At 53.0% G+C, this 13,938-nt stretch overlaps 1 protein-coding gene across 1 annotated transcript in view; it reads left to right on the top strand.

Moving 5' to 3' along the window:
• SCHIP1 (schwannomin interacting protein 1) overlaps window positions 1-13,938 on the top strand; it is a 272,191-nt gene that overhangs the window by 112,362 nt on the left and 145,891 nt on the right. The window contains exons 2-3 of the mRNA XM_078878559.1: window positions 2,348-2,412; window positions 12,226-12,309. Coding sequence (XP_078734685.1) covers window positions 2,348-2,412; window positions 12,226-12,309 — 149 coding nt within the window. The remainder of the gene's footprint in view (window positions 1-2,347; window positions 2,413-12,225; window positions 12,310-13,938) is intronic.

The following is a 13,938-nucleotide window of genomic DNA, read 5'->3' as shown; positions in this document are numbered from 1 at the left end:
TTTTATTATGTTTTATTTTTATTATTTTATTATTTCCATTCTACGTGACTTTACCGAAAGAACCAAGAAGATAAATCCCTGCAGTCATGAAAGCTTTAAATCGACAAATATAATTTTTTTAAATGTCATGACGCAATCATTGTGTGCACTGTCATGGCCGTAGTCGACGCGGTGCCCCGCCGCAAAAGCCATGAAACGAAACCGATCACCGTCATGCGCACCTCCGGTGAGCCCCGTTCGCGACGTACGGTGCGAGTGAAGTTCGACGCACGTGCACGCACCAACGTCGTCGTTGGGAGTCGTCGTATTGCCTCTGTGACGTCGTGCGTCACGTGACGTTGCGATGACGTAGAGAGCACGTGGCCAGGCGACCTTCCGTTGACCGAACCGCAGCCGAAATTACCGATTCAGAAATCTTCACTCGCATCTTTAAAACGCGTCCGTACTATTTGCGAGCAGGGGAAAAAAACCCACGGCGCCGATAAAATAGAAAATGCCTTGGGACGTTTAAAGCGTTAAGGGAAGCTGATATTGAGAAAGTGAAATGTTGGTATCGCATCGTTGAAGGTTATATATATACACACAGGGCGCTTCAAAAAAGTGTCAACACTTATATGGGACTTATCGTTTTGAATGGAAAAAGAACGGACAATAAGAACAATAACACTTTGACGTGATAACAAATGTAATTTTTCGATTTAAAGCTTTCGTGACTGCAGGGATTCATCTTCTTGGTTCTTTCGGTAAAGTCACGTAGAAGGGAAATAATAAAATAATAAAAATAAAACATAATATAAATAATATAATATAATAATTATCTTCCCTTCTACGTGACTTTACCGAGAAAACAAATGTAATGTTAATAGCTTCAAAAAGTCTAAAGAGTCTCCACTTATACTCTTTGTTTTTGTTCGGTCAAGTCACGTAGGTAAAACAATCAATAAAATAATAATAAATGAAAACAACTAAATTAAATCACGACGTTTCGGAGGCAACACAAGCTTCCTTCATCAGGTGTAAAAAAGGCACAGCAGAATAACGGTAGCGAGAGTTGTTTGTGATGAGACATTGTTACATAGGGTAAGAGGAGTTATTTTGCTGTGCCTTTTTTACACCTGATGAAGGAAGCTTGTGTTGCCTCCGAAACGTCGTGATTTAATTTAGTTGTTTTCATTTATTTTAAATTTCGATTTAAAGCTTTCGTGACTGCAGAGATTCATCTTCTTGGTTCTTTCGGTAAAGTCACGTAGAAGGGAAATAATAAAATAATAAAAATTAAACATAATATAATAATTCTCACGACGTTTCGGCCACAACACAAGCAGCCGTCCTCAGATGAAGAACAAGGCTGTCGGAAAGACAGCGTCCTTTGTCAAGGCGCTCTTCCCCCTCCAACCCAGCTTAAATATACGCTGCCAAGCTTGGTGGTGTTCATTTAGACGCTGTCTTTCCGACAGCCCTGTTCTTCACCTGAGGACGGCTGCTTGCGTTGTGGCCGAAACGTCGTGAGAATTATTTTATTATGTTTTATTTTTATTATTTTATTATTTCCCTTCATTTATTTTATTTTATTGATTGTTTTACCTCCGTGACTTTACCGAAAAAAAAAAGTATGAATCCTTGCAGTCAGCAAAGCTTCAAATCGAGTCTCCACTTGCTCGCCACCATTGCCAACGCGTGCCTGGAATCCTCTCTAGGTGGTCTCCAGAGGCCCCCGGAAGGCACATTGCTAGTGGTAATTGTTGCAAACTTCTCAGAAGCGTTCACATCTTTGTATTTTGAAGCACCCTGCAAGTCTTGCAGGCACGCTCAGGTATAGAGGCGTGACGCTGACGCCGTTTCACGACAAACACCCCCTGGTTTCACGAACATCTTCAGCCCCGGTGCCTCCGATGTTGGCCCTCGATGCCCTTGAGATCTGTGCTCGTTGTTGTTGTTGCGTGTTTAGTTTGTGTGTGACCTTCCCCGTCACCTGCGATTGGCGCGGTTGTCTACGTACGGCGCGAAAGAAGTTCAACCGCACGTAGGCCCGTCTCGAGAGAAAAAGAGAGCCCCACTGAGTCTCACGGGAGGGTTGTGCGCGGTTGCTTACTCGAGTTCGATTCCCGATCACGATCAATCCCAGTGGCAAATATCTGAACCGGACCCTGACCTCCCCTAGGTCGGCTCAGCCTTGGGTGAACGTCATCACTGGGGAGACAAAGGCGGCCGGGCGTGGTTCTGGCCGCACCGCCGCTTTCGTGTGCCGTGTCGGGCCTTCGTAGTTTGCTGCTCGCGAACAACACTTGCCCCAACAGTCCGCTAAAGGCTATGCGGGTGATCTTTGTCTTTGCGTGCGTGCGTGCAGGAGGAGGTGAAGCGGCTGAGACGCAGTCTGCACGTGGAGGAGAATGACAATGTCCCCACAGACAAGTGAGTGCTGCTCCACGCAGCCCTCCACCCCCACCACCCCCACCCCTCGCCCCCCCCTCGCCCCCCCCTTGCCCCCCCCCCCTCGCTAAGGACGGGGATCCTGACCCAATGTGACGCCTGTGGGACACTCCACCCCTCCGCGTTTCTCGGCGCTTCACGCCGCTGAACTCAGGGCACAACAAAAAACACGGAACGGATTGGCGCAGTCTTGTTTTGGGTGATCCGGGCTTGATGGGAGGGAGTGTGGGGGGTTTTGGAGCGGGGGAGGGGGGAAGGGGGGGGGGTGACATGTGTCAATGAGGCTACGCGCACTTTGTTTGCTAATTAAACGTGATCGCAGCGGCCAGCTCCGATGTGTGCGAACCATTCCCAGTGCTGCCTCACCGGTGTCACTCCACGGTGGTCGAGTTCGAGCTGGCTCGATCTTCGCGGCGCAGCGAGCCAAAAGTTCACGGTGGGCCCGGGTGGGTGCGTGGGTGGGTCGGTGGGTCAGGGGTTGGTGCGTGGGTAGGTCGGTGGGTCAAGGGTTGGTGCGTGGGTGGGTCGGTGGGTCAGGGGTGGGTCGGTGGGTCAAGGGTGGGTGGGTCAGGGGTGGATGCGTGGTTGGGTCGGTAGGTCCGGGTGGGTGCGTGGGTGGGTCGGTGAGTCAGGGGTGGGTGCGTGGGTGGGTCGGTGGGTCAGGGGTGGGTGCGTGGGTGGGTCGGTGGGTCAAGGGTGGGTGCGTGGGTGGGTCGGTGGGTCAAGGGTGGGTGCGTGGGTGGGTCGGTGGGTCAAGGGTGGGTGGGTCAGGGGTGAGTGCGTGGGTGGTTCGGTGGGTCAAGGGTGGGTGCGTGGGTCGGTCGGTGGGTCAAGGGTGGGTGGGTCAGGGGTGAGTGCGTGGGTGGGTCGGTGGGTCCGGGTGGGTGCGTGGGTGGGTCGGTGGGTCAGGGGTGGGTCGGTGGGTCAAGGGTGGGTGGGTCAGGGGTGGGTGCGTGGGTGGGTGCGTGGGTGGGTCGGTGGGTCCGGGTGGGTGCGTGGGTGGGTCGGTGGGTCAGGGGTGGGTGCGTGGATGGGTCGGTGGGTCAGGGGTGGGTGCGTGGGTGGGTCAGGGGTGGGTGCGTGGGTGGGTCGGTGGGTCAGGGGTGGGTGCGTGGGTGGGTCGGTGGGTCAGTTATGGGTGCGTGGGTGGGTCAGGGGTGGGTGCGTGGGTGGGTCGGTGGGCCCGGGTGGGTGCGTGGGTGGGTCGGTGGGTTAGGGGTGGGTGGGTCGGTGGGTCAGGGGTGGAGGCGTGGGTGGGTCGGTGGGTCAGGGGTGGGTGCGTGGGTGGGTGTGGGTGCGTGGGTGGGTGGGTCGGTGGGTCAGGGTGGGTCCGGGTGGGTGGGTCGGTGGGCCTGGGTGCGTGGGTGGGCAGGTTGTCTGCTGCCGCACTGCACTCCCGCGACCAATGGAGAGGGGAGAGTTGGAAGGTGGTGGGATGAATCGGCCACCGAACGGCACGGAGGAGGAGCGTTCGTCTGCCATCGCTCGCGACCACTGAGATTGTTTCCTACAATTCCGAACCTGGGGCCTTGCCGCTGCACGTCAGTCGCGAAGGAGGGCATCACACCACGCGGCAGGACCCTGTAGATGTTAGATGAAGGTCATCGGTCCACACGGAAACGCAGAAAGCACAGTACACATCGTCGACGAAAATTTAACCGCACAACGTTTTCCCGAATTGTTAAAACCACGATGTTACAGTTTGCCTGCTACAAGAATCGGCATATTTATTCATGCTGGAGGAATCCGATGAGCTATAAAGTTCTCTTTTTTCACACGTGTTGGGCACTAACCCTCGACGAGCGAGGAGCTGCTAACAAACGAGTAAAAGCAACTTGATTTATTTCTTCACAAGCTTACGTCAGCAACCTGGACGACAATCAACAACATTTTATAGAGGGTCGAAATGTAGCCGCGCATCAAGGCAGGGGCGCAGTCAGTGGTAGCTGCCATCAAAATTGGGAGTCCCGAAGCAGAAAATATTTTTGGGGTCCCTGATGCAACCAATTCTTTTGGGGTGACCACTACCCCATTACAGTGTTCAAGTTTACTCTGTTGAAGCAGGCGAGGAGTCTCGAGACCAGGATGAGTCTCATTCGCAAGAGTGACCTGGTTCAGCAAAGTGACAAAATTCAAAACCAATGAAATAAATTAACAGCAAATAATGCAAATATAAATTAGAGCAAAGGTGGCCGGGCGTGGTGTGACTCACACCACGCCTGTCATGCGCTGTGCCGGCCTTCATTAGCGCTCACGAACAGCACTTGCCCCGACCGGCTTGTCGAAGGCTACACGGGGGATCTTTGTCTTTTGTGTTCGGCGCAAACTCGCGGCGGTTTGCTTGCGGCCCTCTCCGTTGCGTTTTGTGGCGCCGCGCGCACGAAGCGCCGACATCGGAGATGCGATCGGAGGCCGATGTGCGTCAAGATGCCGCGATTGCGAGAGGCGATTCCGCGTAATAGAATTGTCAGTCAGCGCCGCGTTATCTCGAGCGACCTCGCGCTCACGCAACGGCCGCGTTTCGCTGCCGTGGTGCAGCGGGTAGCGCGCCGGGCTTGCAATCCAGAGGTCAAACCGGTTCGATTTCCCTGTGGAGCAGCAGTTGAAACAATGGGGCAGATTTCTTAAAGCCCTCCCTGTCCACCCGGCAGTATTTAATGGTTGCGTACCGCAGCGAGTCGATCGGCAGGTCGAGTGCGGTGGTGCTAAAGCGTGGGGTACTTGCACCTTTTCCAAGACGCCTAGCCGGGGTAGGAAGAGTAGGCCGAAATGACCTCTACAGAGAGCTTGAAGAGCTCCCTCTCGTGGAGAAAGTTATGCCAGCAGTGACGCGATCAAGCAATTTCAGAGCTGCGCCTTTGCATTCAAGAAACAATGCGGACACGTGACCAGGATGAGTGGTGACCGGCCGCAGGAGGACGGAAGGTGATGTGAGAAAAAGATTGAGACCAAGATCTGAACGGACGCCGGGGATGGAGGCCCTCTCGGCTGCAAGAGGCAGTGACGGACAGAGAGAGAGAGAGCGGACAGAGCGGGTGCAAGGGGATATCGGTGAAGGAATCGATCAGCAGACCTCACGCGGCCCATAAGGGCGAGGAGCGAAGCGGAATAAGGTCGACGATGCGATGGTGAAGCTCCCACACCCTCCGTGGCGTGAGTGCCGGCTGTCGGGGCTAGGGTGCGTGCGGAGTGATTCGAAAGCATAGAGAGGACGCGGAGAGAATATATATATATTTTTCTCTCTCTTTCTCTCTCTCCGAGTGTTCTATTTTGGATGTCAGACTTCATTTAATGAGAGCCTGGGAGAGTCTGATGAATATTTGATGGGCTTGCATAATTGAATAAAAGTAAATTCCAGCAAATGCCACCCGCTACAAATCTTCCTCATTCAAGTGCAGATTCAGCCGAGGCGCTGCGAGCGGTGAATAACAGCAATTCACGTTAATTTTATTTTATTTATCACGGAAATTGGGGTTATGCCTCGCACGGGTAAGAGCGCAATTTCTAAACTAGCTGATGGAAGCGTGGTCATTTGTTTGGTGAGGTAATGAATAATTCCACGAGCGATCATTACCTCATTCTCTTTTATTACCAAACGGTAACTCAGTCGGGTCACCGCCCTCCCTCATCGCATTATCAGAGAATGTGGGCCCAGAGGCGCCATCGATTTGATGCGAGGGGGGAGGGGGGTGGGAAGGAACACCGAGCCCCAATGAAAGCCCTCTCTTGGGCTACGACGACGCTTTCCAGATGATGAACGAGAGAAACTCTCCACGTCGGAGGAGGTTAAACTCCTGGCGCTGACTCAAATTTGTTTCGTGTATATATCGTGACTTTTTTTTTCTTCCTAGGTAAAGCTCTCCGACCTATATCGCTCTCGTTTTTTCCCAGGGGAAAGTGCTAATGCATTGCCTGCGTCCGACACGTCTGTGTATGTCTGTAACACGGGGTCACGATAACTATCGTCAAGATGATTCTTGTGCTACGATTAGGGACCTAACTATTATTTTATTTAACTATCAACTAATGTTTTATGTTACCAGATTTAGGCTCACTGAGCTATAAAGATATTTTTTAGAAGCGTCCTGGCCATATACGAGAGTTCAACGAAGCGGCTTATCACATGGAAATGTAGAGCGGCCAAATACTTTAAACGCGTGATGTTGATTCTAAATGTGAATGGAAAAACCGGAGAACCCGATTAGGGACCTAACCCTTGTTTTTTTTACTAAACTATTTTTTTTACCAGGTAAGGCTCACTGGCCTATCTAGCTCTTTTTCAGGAGCGACCTGGCTATCACAAATGATAGCGCAACGAAGTGGCTTATCATCACGTGGAAATTAACAGCAGCCTCACCCTCCAAACTCATGTTCCTAAATGTGGAGGGGAAAAACCGGAGGACCCGGAGAAAAATCCACACGACCACGGGGAGAGAGAGAGAGAGAGACACGCAAACTCCAAATATAGAGCAGGCGTCAGGGTAGGGATATCGAACGCACGACCTCCTGCATACCAGGTGAGGTAGTTAACATCTCCTAGCCACCACGGCGCCCCGACTCATCGTGCGAATCCCCCAAAAAAACCCGATGCGGCGTCCTTGCTACTCGTGTTCAATGTTTTCTGTCGGCTCTTCGGTGTTTTTAATCTCAATGGTGCTATCGTTGTGTCACGCGTCGTGAGAACAAGAAGAAGTCGCCGCCACCGCCAACCGGGATTCACCGCAGAGAAGGGCAGTCGGCCGTGGTGGACGGCGACCCTCGTCAGCGAAGGTCACAGGGAAACCTCCGATTAGCACGGTTGGCTACGTACGGTGCGAAAGAAGTTCAACATACATACTAACGTTCGCCTTCAAGTGACCTCTGACCTGCACGGTAGGGGGCAGCCCTTCCCAGCTGGCCATGATGACAGATGAATGTTTTTTCTGCTGCTCGTGGCACTCAGAAAGGGCGCCATGGTGGCGAGATGTTAACTACCTCGCCTGGTATACAGGCGGTCGTGGGTTCGATCCTGACCCCGATTCTGACCCTGACGCCTGTTGTATATTTGTAATTTGCGTGTCTCTCTCTCTCCCCGTGGTCGCGTGGATTTTTCTCCGAGTCCTCCAGTTTATCCCTCCACGTTAAGATATGAACGTGCAGTATTTGACTGCTCTAAATTTCCACGTGATAAGCCACTTCGTTGAACTATCGTTTGTGGCCAGGTCGCTTCTTAAAAAGAGCTGTATAGCGCAGTGGGCCTTACGTGGTAAAATAAAATCAAAATTTATTTTAGTTTAGACGTTTGTGACATTTGTGGAAATTCCCATGCGATCCGTTTTAGATGACCTCTGAACTGCAGCACTTCCCCACCTGCACTTCCGCCACATGAGAGGCAAAACTATTTTTTATTTATTCTCAGAGATGCGATTTGACCAACGGAATTGTGGAACCAACTTTGGTGGTGATCTCTTCATTTCTTCTATATTCAAAAGTGACCAGGGCTGAGACCGTCGACTCAATTACCAGCGCATCCCTCTGACCTCTGAACCAGAGGTCGCAAACGGGTTTTGATTCCTTACCCGTACCCGTACCCGGCCGCACCAGGGTCGCAAACGGGTACCCGTACCCGGCCGGGTATCGGGTAGGGTACGGGTATCGGGTACCCGGTTGCGACCTCTGCTCTGAACTTTGAGCTCTACCCAGCCCCCACCCCCCCCCCCCCCCCCCCGTTATTTGTTGCGCCTCACCTTCCCAGATGTCCCTTGACCCAATCACCCGGGATTCGCAAAATTTCCTTTCATCTCCTAACCCTGGTTCGTTGGGTCTTTCGGTTAAAGCCACATAGATAGGAAAAAAAATTATCGAAATAATAACATCACGACGTTTCTTTCGCAACACGAGGAATCGTCTTCAAGTGGTCCGTGCCTGGACGGGAGATGGCAGCGCGTACATCGCTGCCCTCTGCTGACAATGGCACGGAACTACACTCTCGGCAAAGGTGACCGTGCAGCATTTGTATGTACGTACGAGTATGTAGGTACGCGCGTATGTTGAAACTTCTTTCGCACCGTGCGTAGCCAACCGCGCTACTCGGAGGTGCGGGGGAAGAAGAACAGCAGCACCAACAAACTAAACACAAAACGCAGCTCTGAAGAAACGAGTTTCCAAATCTGGATTATTTGAAAGTGCACAGCTACCCCGTGGCTTCCCAGCATCGGAAGGGAAGAGCGTTCCAGACGGGCAGCAGAAGCAGCGCATCCGACAGCGCCGCGTGATTGCGGTGACCGCCGACTTTGTTCGATGGCCCAACAGCCAGAAGCCTCCTCCGCTGCTGCTGCTGCCGCTGCTGCAGCCGCTGCTGCTGCTCCTGCTGCCGCTGCTGCTGCAGCCGCCGCTGCTGCCGCTGCCGCTGCTGCTGCTCCTGCAGCCGCTGCTGCTGCCGCTGCTGCTGCAGCCGCCGCTGCTGCTGCTCCTGCAGCCGCTGCTGCTCCTGCTGCCGCCGCTGCTGCTGCTCCTGCAGCCGCTGCTACTCCTGCTGCCGCCGCTGCTGCTCCTGCAGCGGCTGCCGCTGCTGCTGCTACTGCTGCTGCTGCTGCGAGGATGACGACCTGGATGGGGTTCGCGCGAGATGCGTTCGTGGCTCCGAACCGATAGCCCAATGTCGTGCTGGGGGTTGGCCAACACCCAAAGCGGACGACGAAAAATCCCTGACCCGGGCAACTCGCACAGAAGTGGCTCAACTCCGTTCAGGTCGCTGCTCCGTGTTCGCCGAATACCGAAATCGAATCGACCCAAACCGCTGCTGCCCTTGGTGGCAAGCGAAGCCAGAAAGACGTCTCCCGTTTTCTCAGTTGCCCAAAACGCGGACCAAAAATTTTAAAATCGATTGATCTCTGGATAAACCCTCCCAAAGTGGCGAGACAACGCCGCCTACAAACAGAAAGTTGCGAGGAAAAGAACAACAACCGATAGCCGGGTGGTTATGGGGCCGTCCATAAATGACGTCACGCACCTGGGGGGGGGGGGGGGGGTCAGACATTTATGACGATGTGTGACGAGGGGGGTGGGGGTTGAGAAATGTGATTTCACATCAAAATGCGCAACTTTAAATAAATATATAATTGTTATAACAACACTAATTGTTATAACAACACTCCTACTACATCAGAGTGCAGCGCCACATTAAATACGCACTACAATGACAATAGTTTAAAGCGATTGGAAACATGTTTTATTTTTAAAATGGAAATATGGTTTTGGGGGTGGGGGGGCAGAGCTTTGTAACGTCATATTTGAGGGGGGGGGTCTGACTTTTTGTGACGCCGTGTGACGAGGGGAAGGGGGTCAAAAATCGTTCAGAATCGTGTGACGTCATTTATGGACGGCCCCAATGCCCAATGGACCGACCGTGTGAGTGGTCACGCCGCCGGTCGTGGTGGCGTGGTGGAGATGATTCGTCAGCGTCGCCGTCAATAGCGACGACCTCAGATCTGGCTGTTGCCGAAACGGCTGTTTTAGGGCAAATGTGGTGGTGGTGGTGTTGATGGTGGTGTTGGTGGTGGTGTTGGTGGTGGTGGTGGTGTTGGTGTTGGTGGTGGTGTTGGTGGTGGTGTTGGTGTTGATGGTGGTGGTGTTGGTGGGGGTGGTGGTGTTGGTGGGGGTGGTGGTGATGTTGGTGTTGGTGGTGGTGGTGTTGGTGGTGATGTTGGTGGTGGTGTTGGTGTTGGTGGTGGTGTTGGTGGTGGTGTTGGTGGTGATGTTGGTGTTGGTGGTGGTTGTGGTGGTGTTGGTGGTAGTGGTGTTGGTGGTGGTGTTGGTAGTAGTGGTGTTGGTGTTGGTGGTGATGTTGGTGGTGGTGTTGGTGTTGGTGGTGGTGTTGGTGGTGGTGGTGTTGGTGGGGGTCGTGGTGATGTTGGTGGTGTTGGTGGTGGTGGTGGTGGTGTTGGTGGCGGTGGTGTTGGTGGTGGTGGTGTTGGTGGTGGTGGTGTTGGTGGTGGTGGTGTTGGTGGGGGTGGTGGTGTTGGTGGTGGTGGTTGTGGTCTTGGTGGTAGTGGTGTTGGTAGTGATGGTGGTGGTGGTAGTGGTGGTGTTGGTGGTGGTGGTGTTGGTGGTAGTGGTGTTGGTGGTGATGTTGGTGGTGGTATTGGTGGTGTTGGTGTTGGTGGTGTTGGTGTTGGGTGAGGGGGTTACACCAGCGATGTCAGAATGACCCATGCACCGCAGCAATGGAATTAATTAACAAAAATATACAAAGATCCCCCGTATAGACTGCACAGACTGTTGGGGCAAGTTCTGTTAGCGAGGAGCACCTCCGAAGGCCGGCACGGCACACGATGGGGAGGGTGGCCAACACGACGAGGCGGCGATGTTTACACGCCGCGCCAGGTACTCATTTGAGTCTGAGTCGACCTAGGGGGGGAGAGGCCCCATGACCGGCTCAGACAATCGTCGCTGACGTTGGCTGTGAGCGGGAATCGAACTCGGCTCGGCGGGGTTCGTGGCTACACCGACCAAATCCATTACGGATCTTGTCATGAAGAATCTCCTCCACCGTATCGTGATGGGATCTTCGACGCGTACATCAAAGTCAGGGGACGCGTCGCAGAGTGAGCAATGCACAGCGGGAAGAGAGATGGAGCGTCGGAATCCGCTGGCGTGCGCATGGCCAGGCGGATTGCTGAGACATGGCAGGATCGTGAGAGATGGTGGCGACGGCTTTGGGGAGAGGATCGTCATCCAGCAGTGGGTTCTGTACTCATGGGGATGATGCATCTTTTTGTTTTCCATCGCGTCGTGCACACGCGCGGTTACAACTGGGTGGGGGGGGGGGAACTACGATGAAGTCGCAATGTGTGAAGGCTGTGATGTCGATGGTAATAATGGTGGTGACTTTGGTGTGGATGATGATGATGACTGACGAAGGCCGTGATGTGGATAATGATGATGATGATGAAGGCCGTGGTGTGGATGGTGATGATGATGATGAAGGCCGTGATGGGGATGGTGATGATGATGATGAAGGCCGTGATGTGGATGGTGATGATGATGATGAAGGCCGTGGTGTGGATGGTGATGATGATGATGAAGGCCGTGATGGGGATGGTGATGGTGTTGTTGTCTGACGACGGCCGTGGTGGGGATGGTGATGATGGTAACGTTGACGAAGGCCGTGGTATGGAGGGTGATGATGTTGTTAACAGGTGAAGTCCCTGGTGTAGATGGTGGTGATGATGTTGTCTAACGAAGGCCGTGATGGGGATGATGATGATGATGTTGAATGACGAAGGCCGTAATGGTGATGGTGATGATGATATATGCCAGATTAAGGCCGTGGTGTGGATGATGATGATGATGATGTTTACAGACGAAGGCCGTGGTGGGGATGGTGGTGGTGATGATGATGAAGGCCGTGGTGGAGATGATGATGTTGTCTGATTAAGGCCGTGGTGGTGATGATGATGATGTTGACAAATGAAGGCCGTGATGGGGATGGTGGTGATGATGATTTTGTCTGATGAAGGCCGTGCTGGAGATGGTGATGATGCTGTCTGACGAAGTCCCTAGTGTAGATGATGATGATGTTGTTAACTGACGAAGGCCGTGGTGTGGAAGATGATGTTGATGTTGACTGATGAAGGCCCTGGTGTAGATGCTGATGATGATGTTAACTGACGAAGGCCGTGGTGGTGATGGTGATGATGTTGACTGATGAAGGCCCTGGTGTAGATGCTGATGATGATGTTAACTGACGAAGGCCGTGATGGTGATGATGATGTCTGACGAAGGCCGTGCTGAGGATGTTTTTGTCGTCTGCAGCCAGCAGAGGTCGTTCGGAGGCTTCGAGGACAACCGCCCCTTCCTGCACGACAAGCAGGAGCCGTACTCCGTCAGCGCCCTCGTGTGAGCTCACGCGGGGCGTGCTGCGTGTGTGCGTGTGTGTGTACGTGTGTGTGTACGTGTGTGTGTACGCGTGTGTGTGTACGTGTGTGTGTGAGCTCACGCGGGGCTGTGGCGTGCTGCGTGTGTACGTGTGTGTGTGTGTGTACGAGTGTGTGTGTGTGTGTTCGTGTGTGTGTGTGCACTTGTGTGAGCTCACGCGGGGTTGTGGCGTGCTGCGTGCGTGTGTACGTGTGTGTGTGTGTACACGTGTGTTTGTGTACGTGTGTGTACGTGTGTGTGTACGTGTGTGTGTGTACGTGTGTGTGTACGTGTGTGTGTGTACGCGTGGCTGTGGCGTGCTGCGTGCGTGTGTGTACGTGTGTGTGTACGTGTAGGTGTGCACGTGTGTGTACGTGTACGTGTGTGTGTGTGTACGTGTGTGTACACGTGTGTGTGTGCACGTGTGTGTGTACGTGTGTGTATGTGCATGCATGTGTGTGTGCATTTGTATTTACGTGTGTACGTGTGTGTGTGTGTACACGTGTGTGTACGTGTGTGTGTGTGTACACATGTGTGTGTGCACGTGTGTGTGTGTGTGTACGTGTGTGTGTGCATGCATGTGTGTGTGTATTTGTGTGTACGTGTGTGTACACGTGTGTGTGTGTGTACACGTGTGTGTGTACGTGTGTGTTTACACGTGTGTACGTGTGTGTGTGTGCACGTGTGTGTGTACGTGTGTGTGCATGCATGTGTGTGTGCATTTGTGTGTACGTGTGTGTACACGTGTGTGTGTGTGTGTACGTGTATGTGTGTACACGTGTGTGTGTGTACGTGTGTGTGTGTGTGTGGAGTGAGCGGTGGTGTAGCGGTGAGCGCGCTGCGCTACGAACCCGGCGGCCCGAGTTTGATCCCATCTCAGGGGCCAACACCATTTCAGCAGCCGGCGAATATCTGATCCAGTGCCTGGGTCGACTCAGCCTTCGATGATTTATTGGGCATAATAACAACAATAATCATCATAATCCGCCCCGGGGGAGACAAAGGCGGCCTGCCGGCTCTCACTTGCCCCGAACAATCAGCACGGGGCCCTGTCCGGGCGTCCTTTGTCTTTGTGAGCGCGCGCGTGCGGCCACCGTGAAATGAACAATCGATGACGTTCGCGACACACACACACACAAAAAAAAATTCTGTTAATTGCCTCAGAGCCACGGGAGGGAAATCTATCGGAAAACTGTTAATTAAAAGAAGGTTAAATTGTTCGCTTTCCGCCGCAAATCAAATTAACAGAGTGGCCTTTGAATAAATACAGCGGCATGATTATTTATTGTTGACTTTCTCTCCCCCTACCACCGCCAGGCATCGGTGCACAAACTCATTTGAACACAATGTTTGTGTGCGTGTGTGCGCGTGTATGTGTGTATGTGTGTATGTGTGCATGTGTGCGTGTGTGCATGTGTGCGTGTGTGCGTGTGTATATGTGCGTGTGTACGTGTGCGTGTGTGTATGTGTGCGTGTGTACGTGTGCGTGTGTGCGTGTGTATGTGTGTGTATGTGTGCATGTGTGCGTGTGTGCGTGTGTATGTGTGCGTGTGTACGTGTGCGTGTGTGTGCGTGTGTATGTGTACGTGTGTATGTGTGTGTATGTGTGTG

The sequence above is a fragment of the Lampetra fluviatilis genome, chromosome 51 (genome assembly GCF_964198595.1).
Source record: "Lampetra fluviatilis chromosome 51, kcLamFluv1.1, whole genome shotgun sequence".
NCBI classification, from domain to species: domain Eukaryota; kingdom Metazoa; phylum Chordata; class Hyperoartia; order Petromyzontiformes; family Petromyzontidae; genus Lampetra; species Lampetra fluviatilis.
Note: the sequence above shows the minus strand (reverse complement) of the source record. Positions and strands in the feature narration are given on the sequence as shown.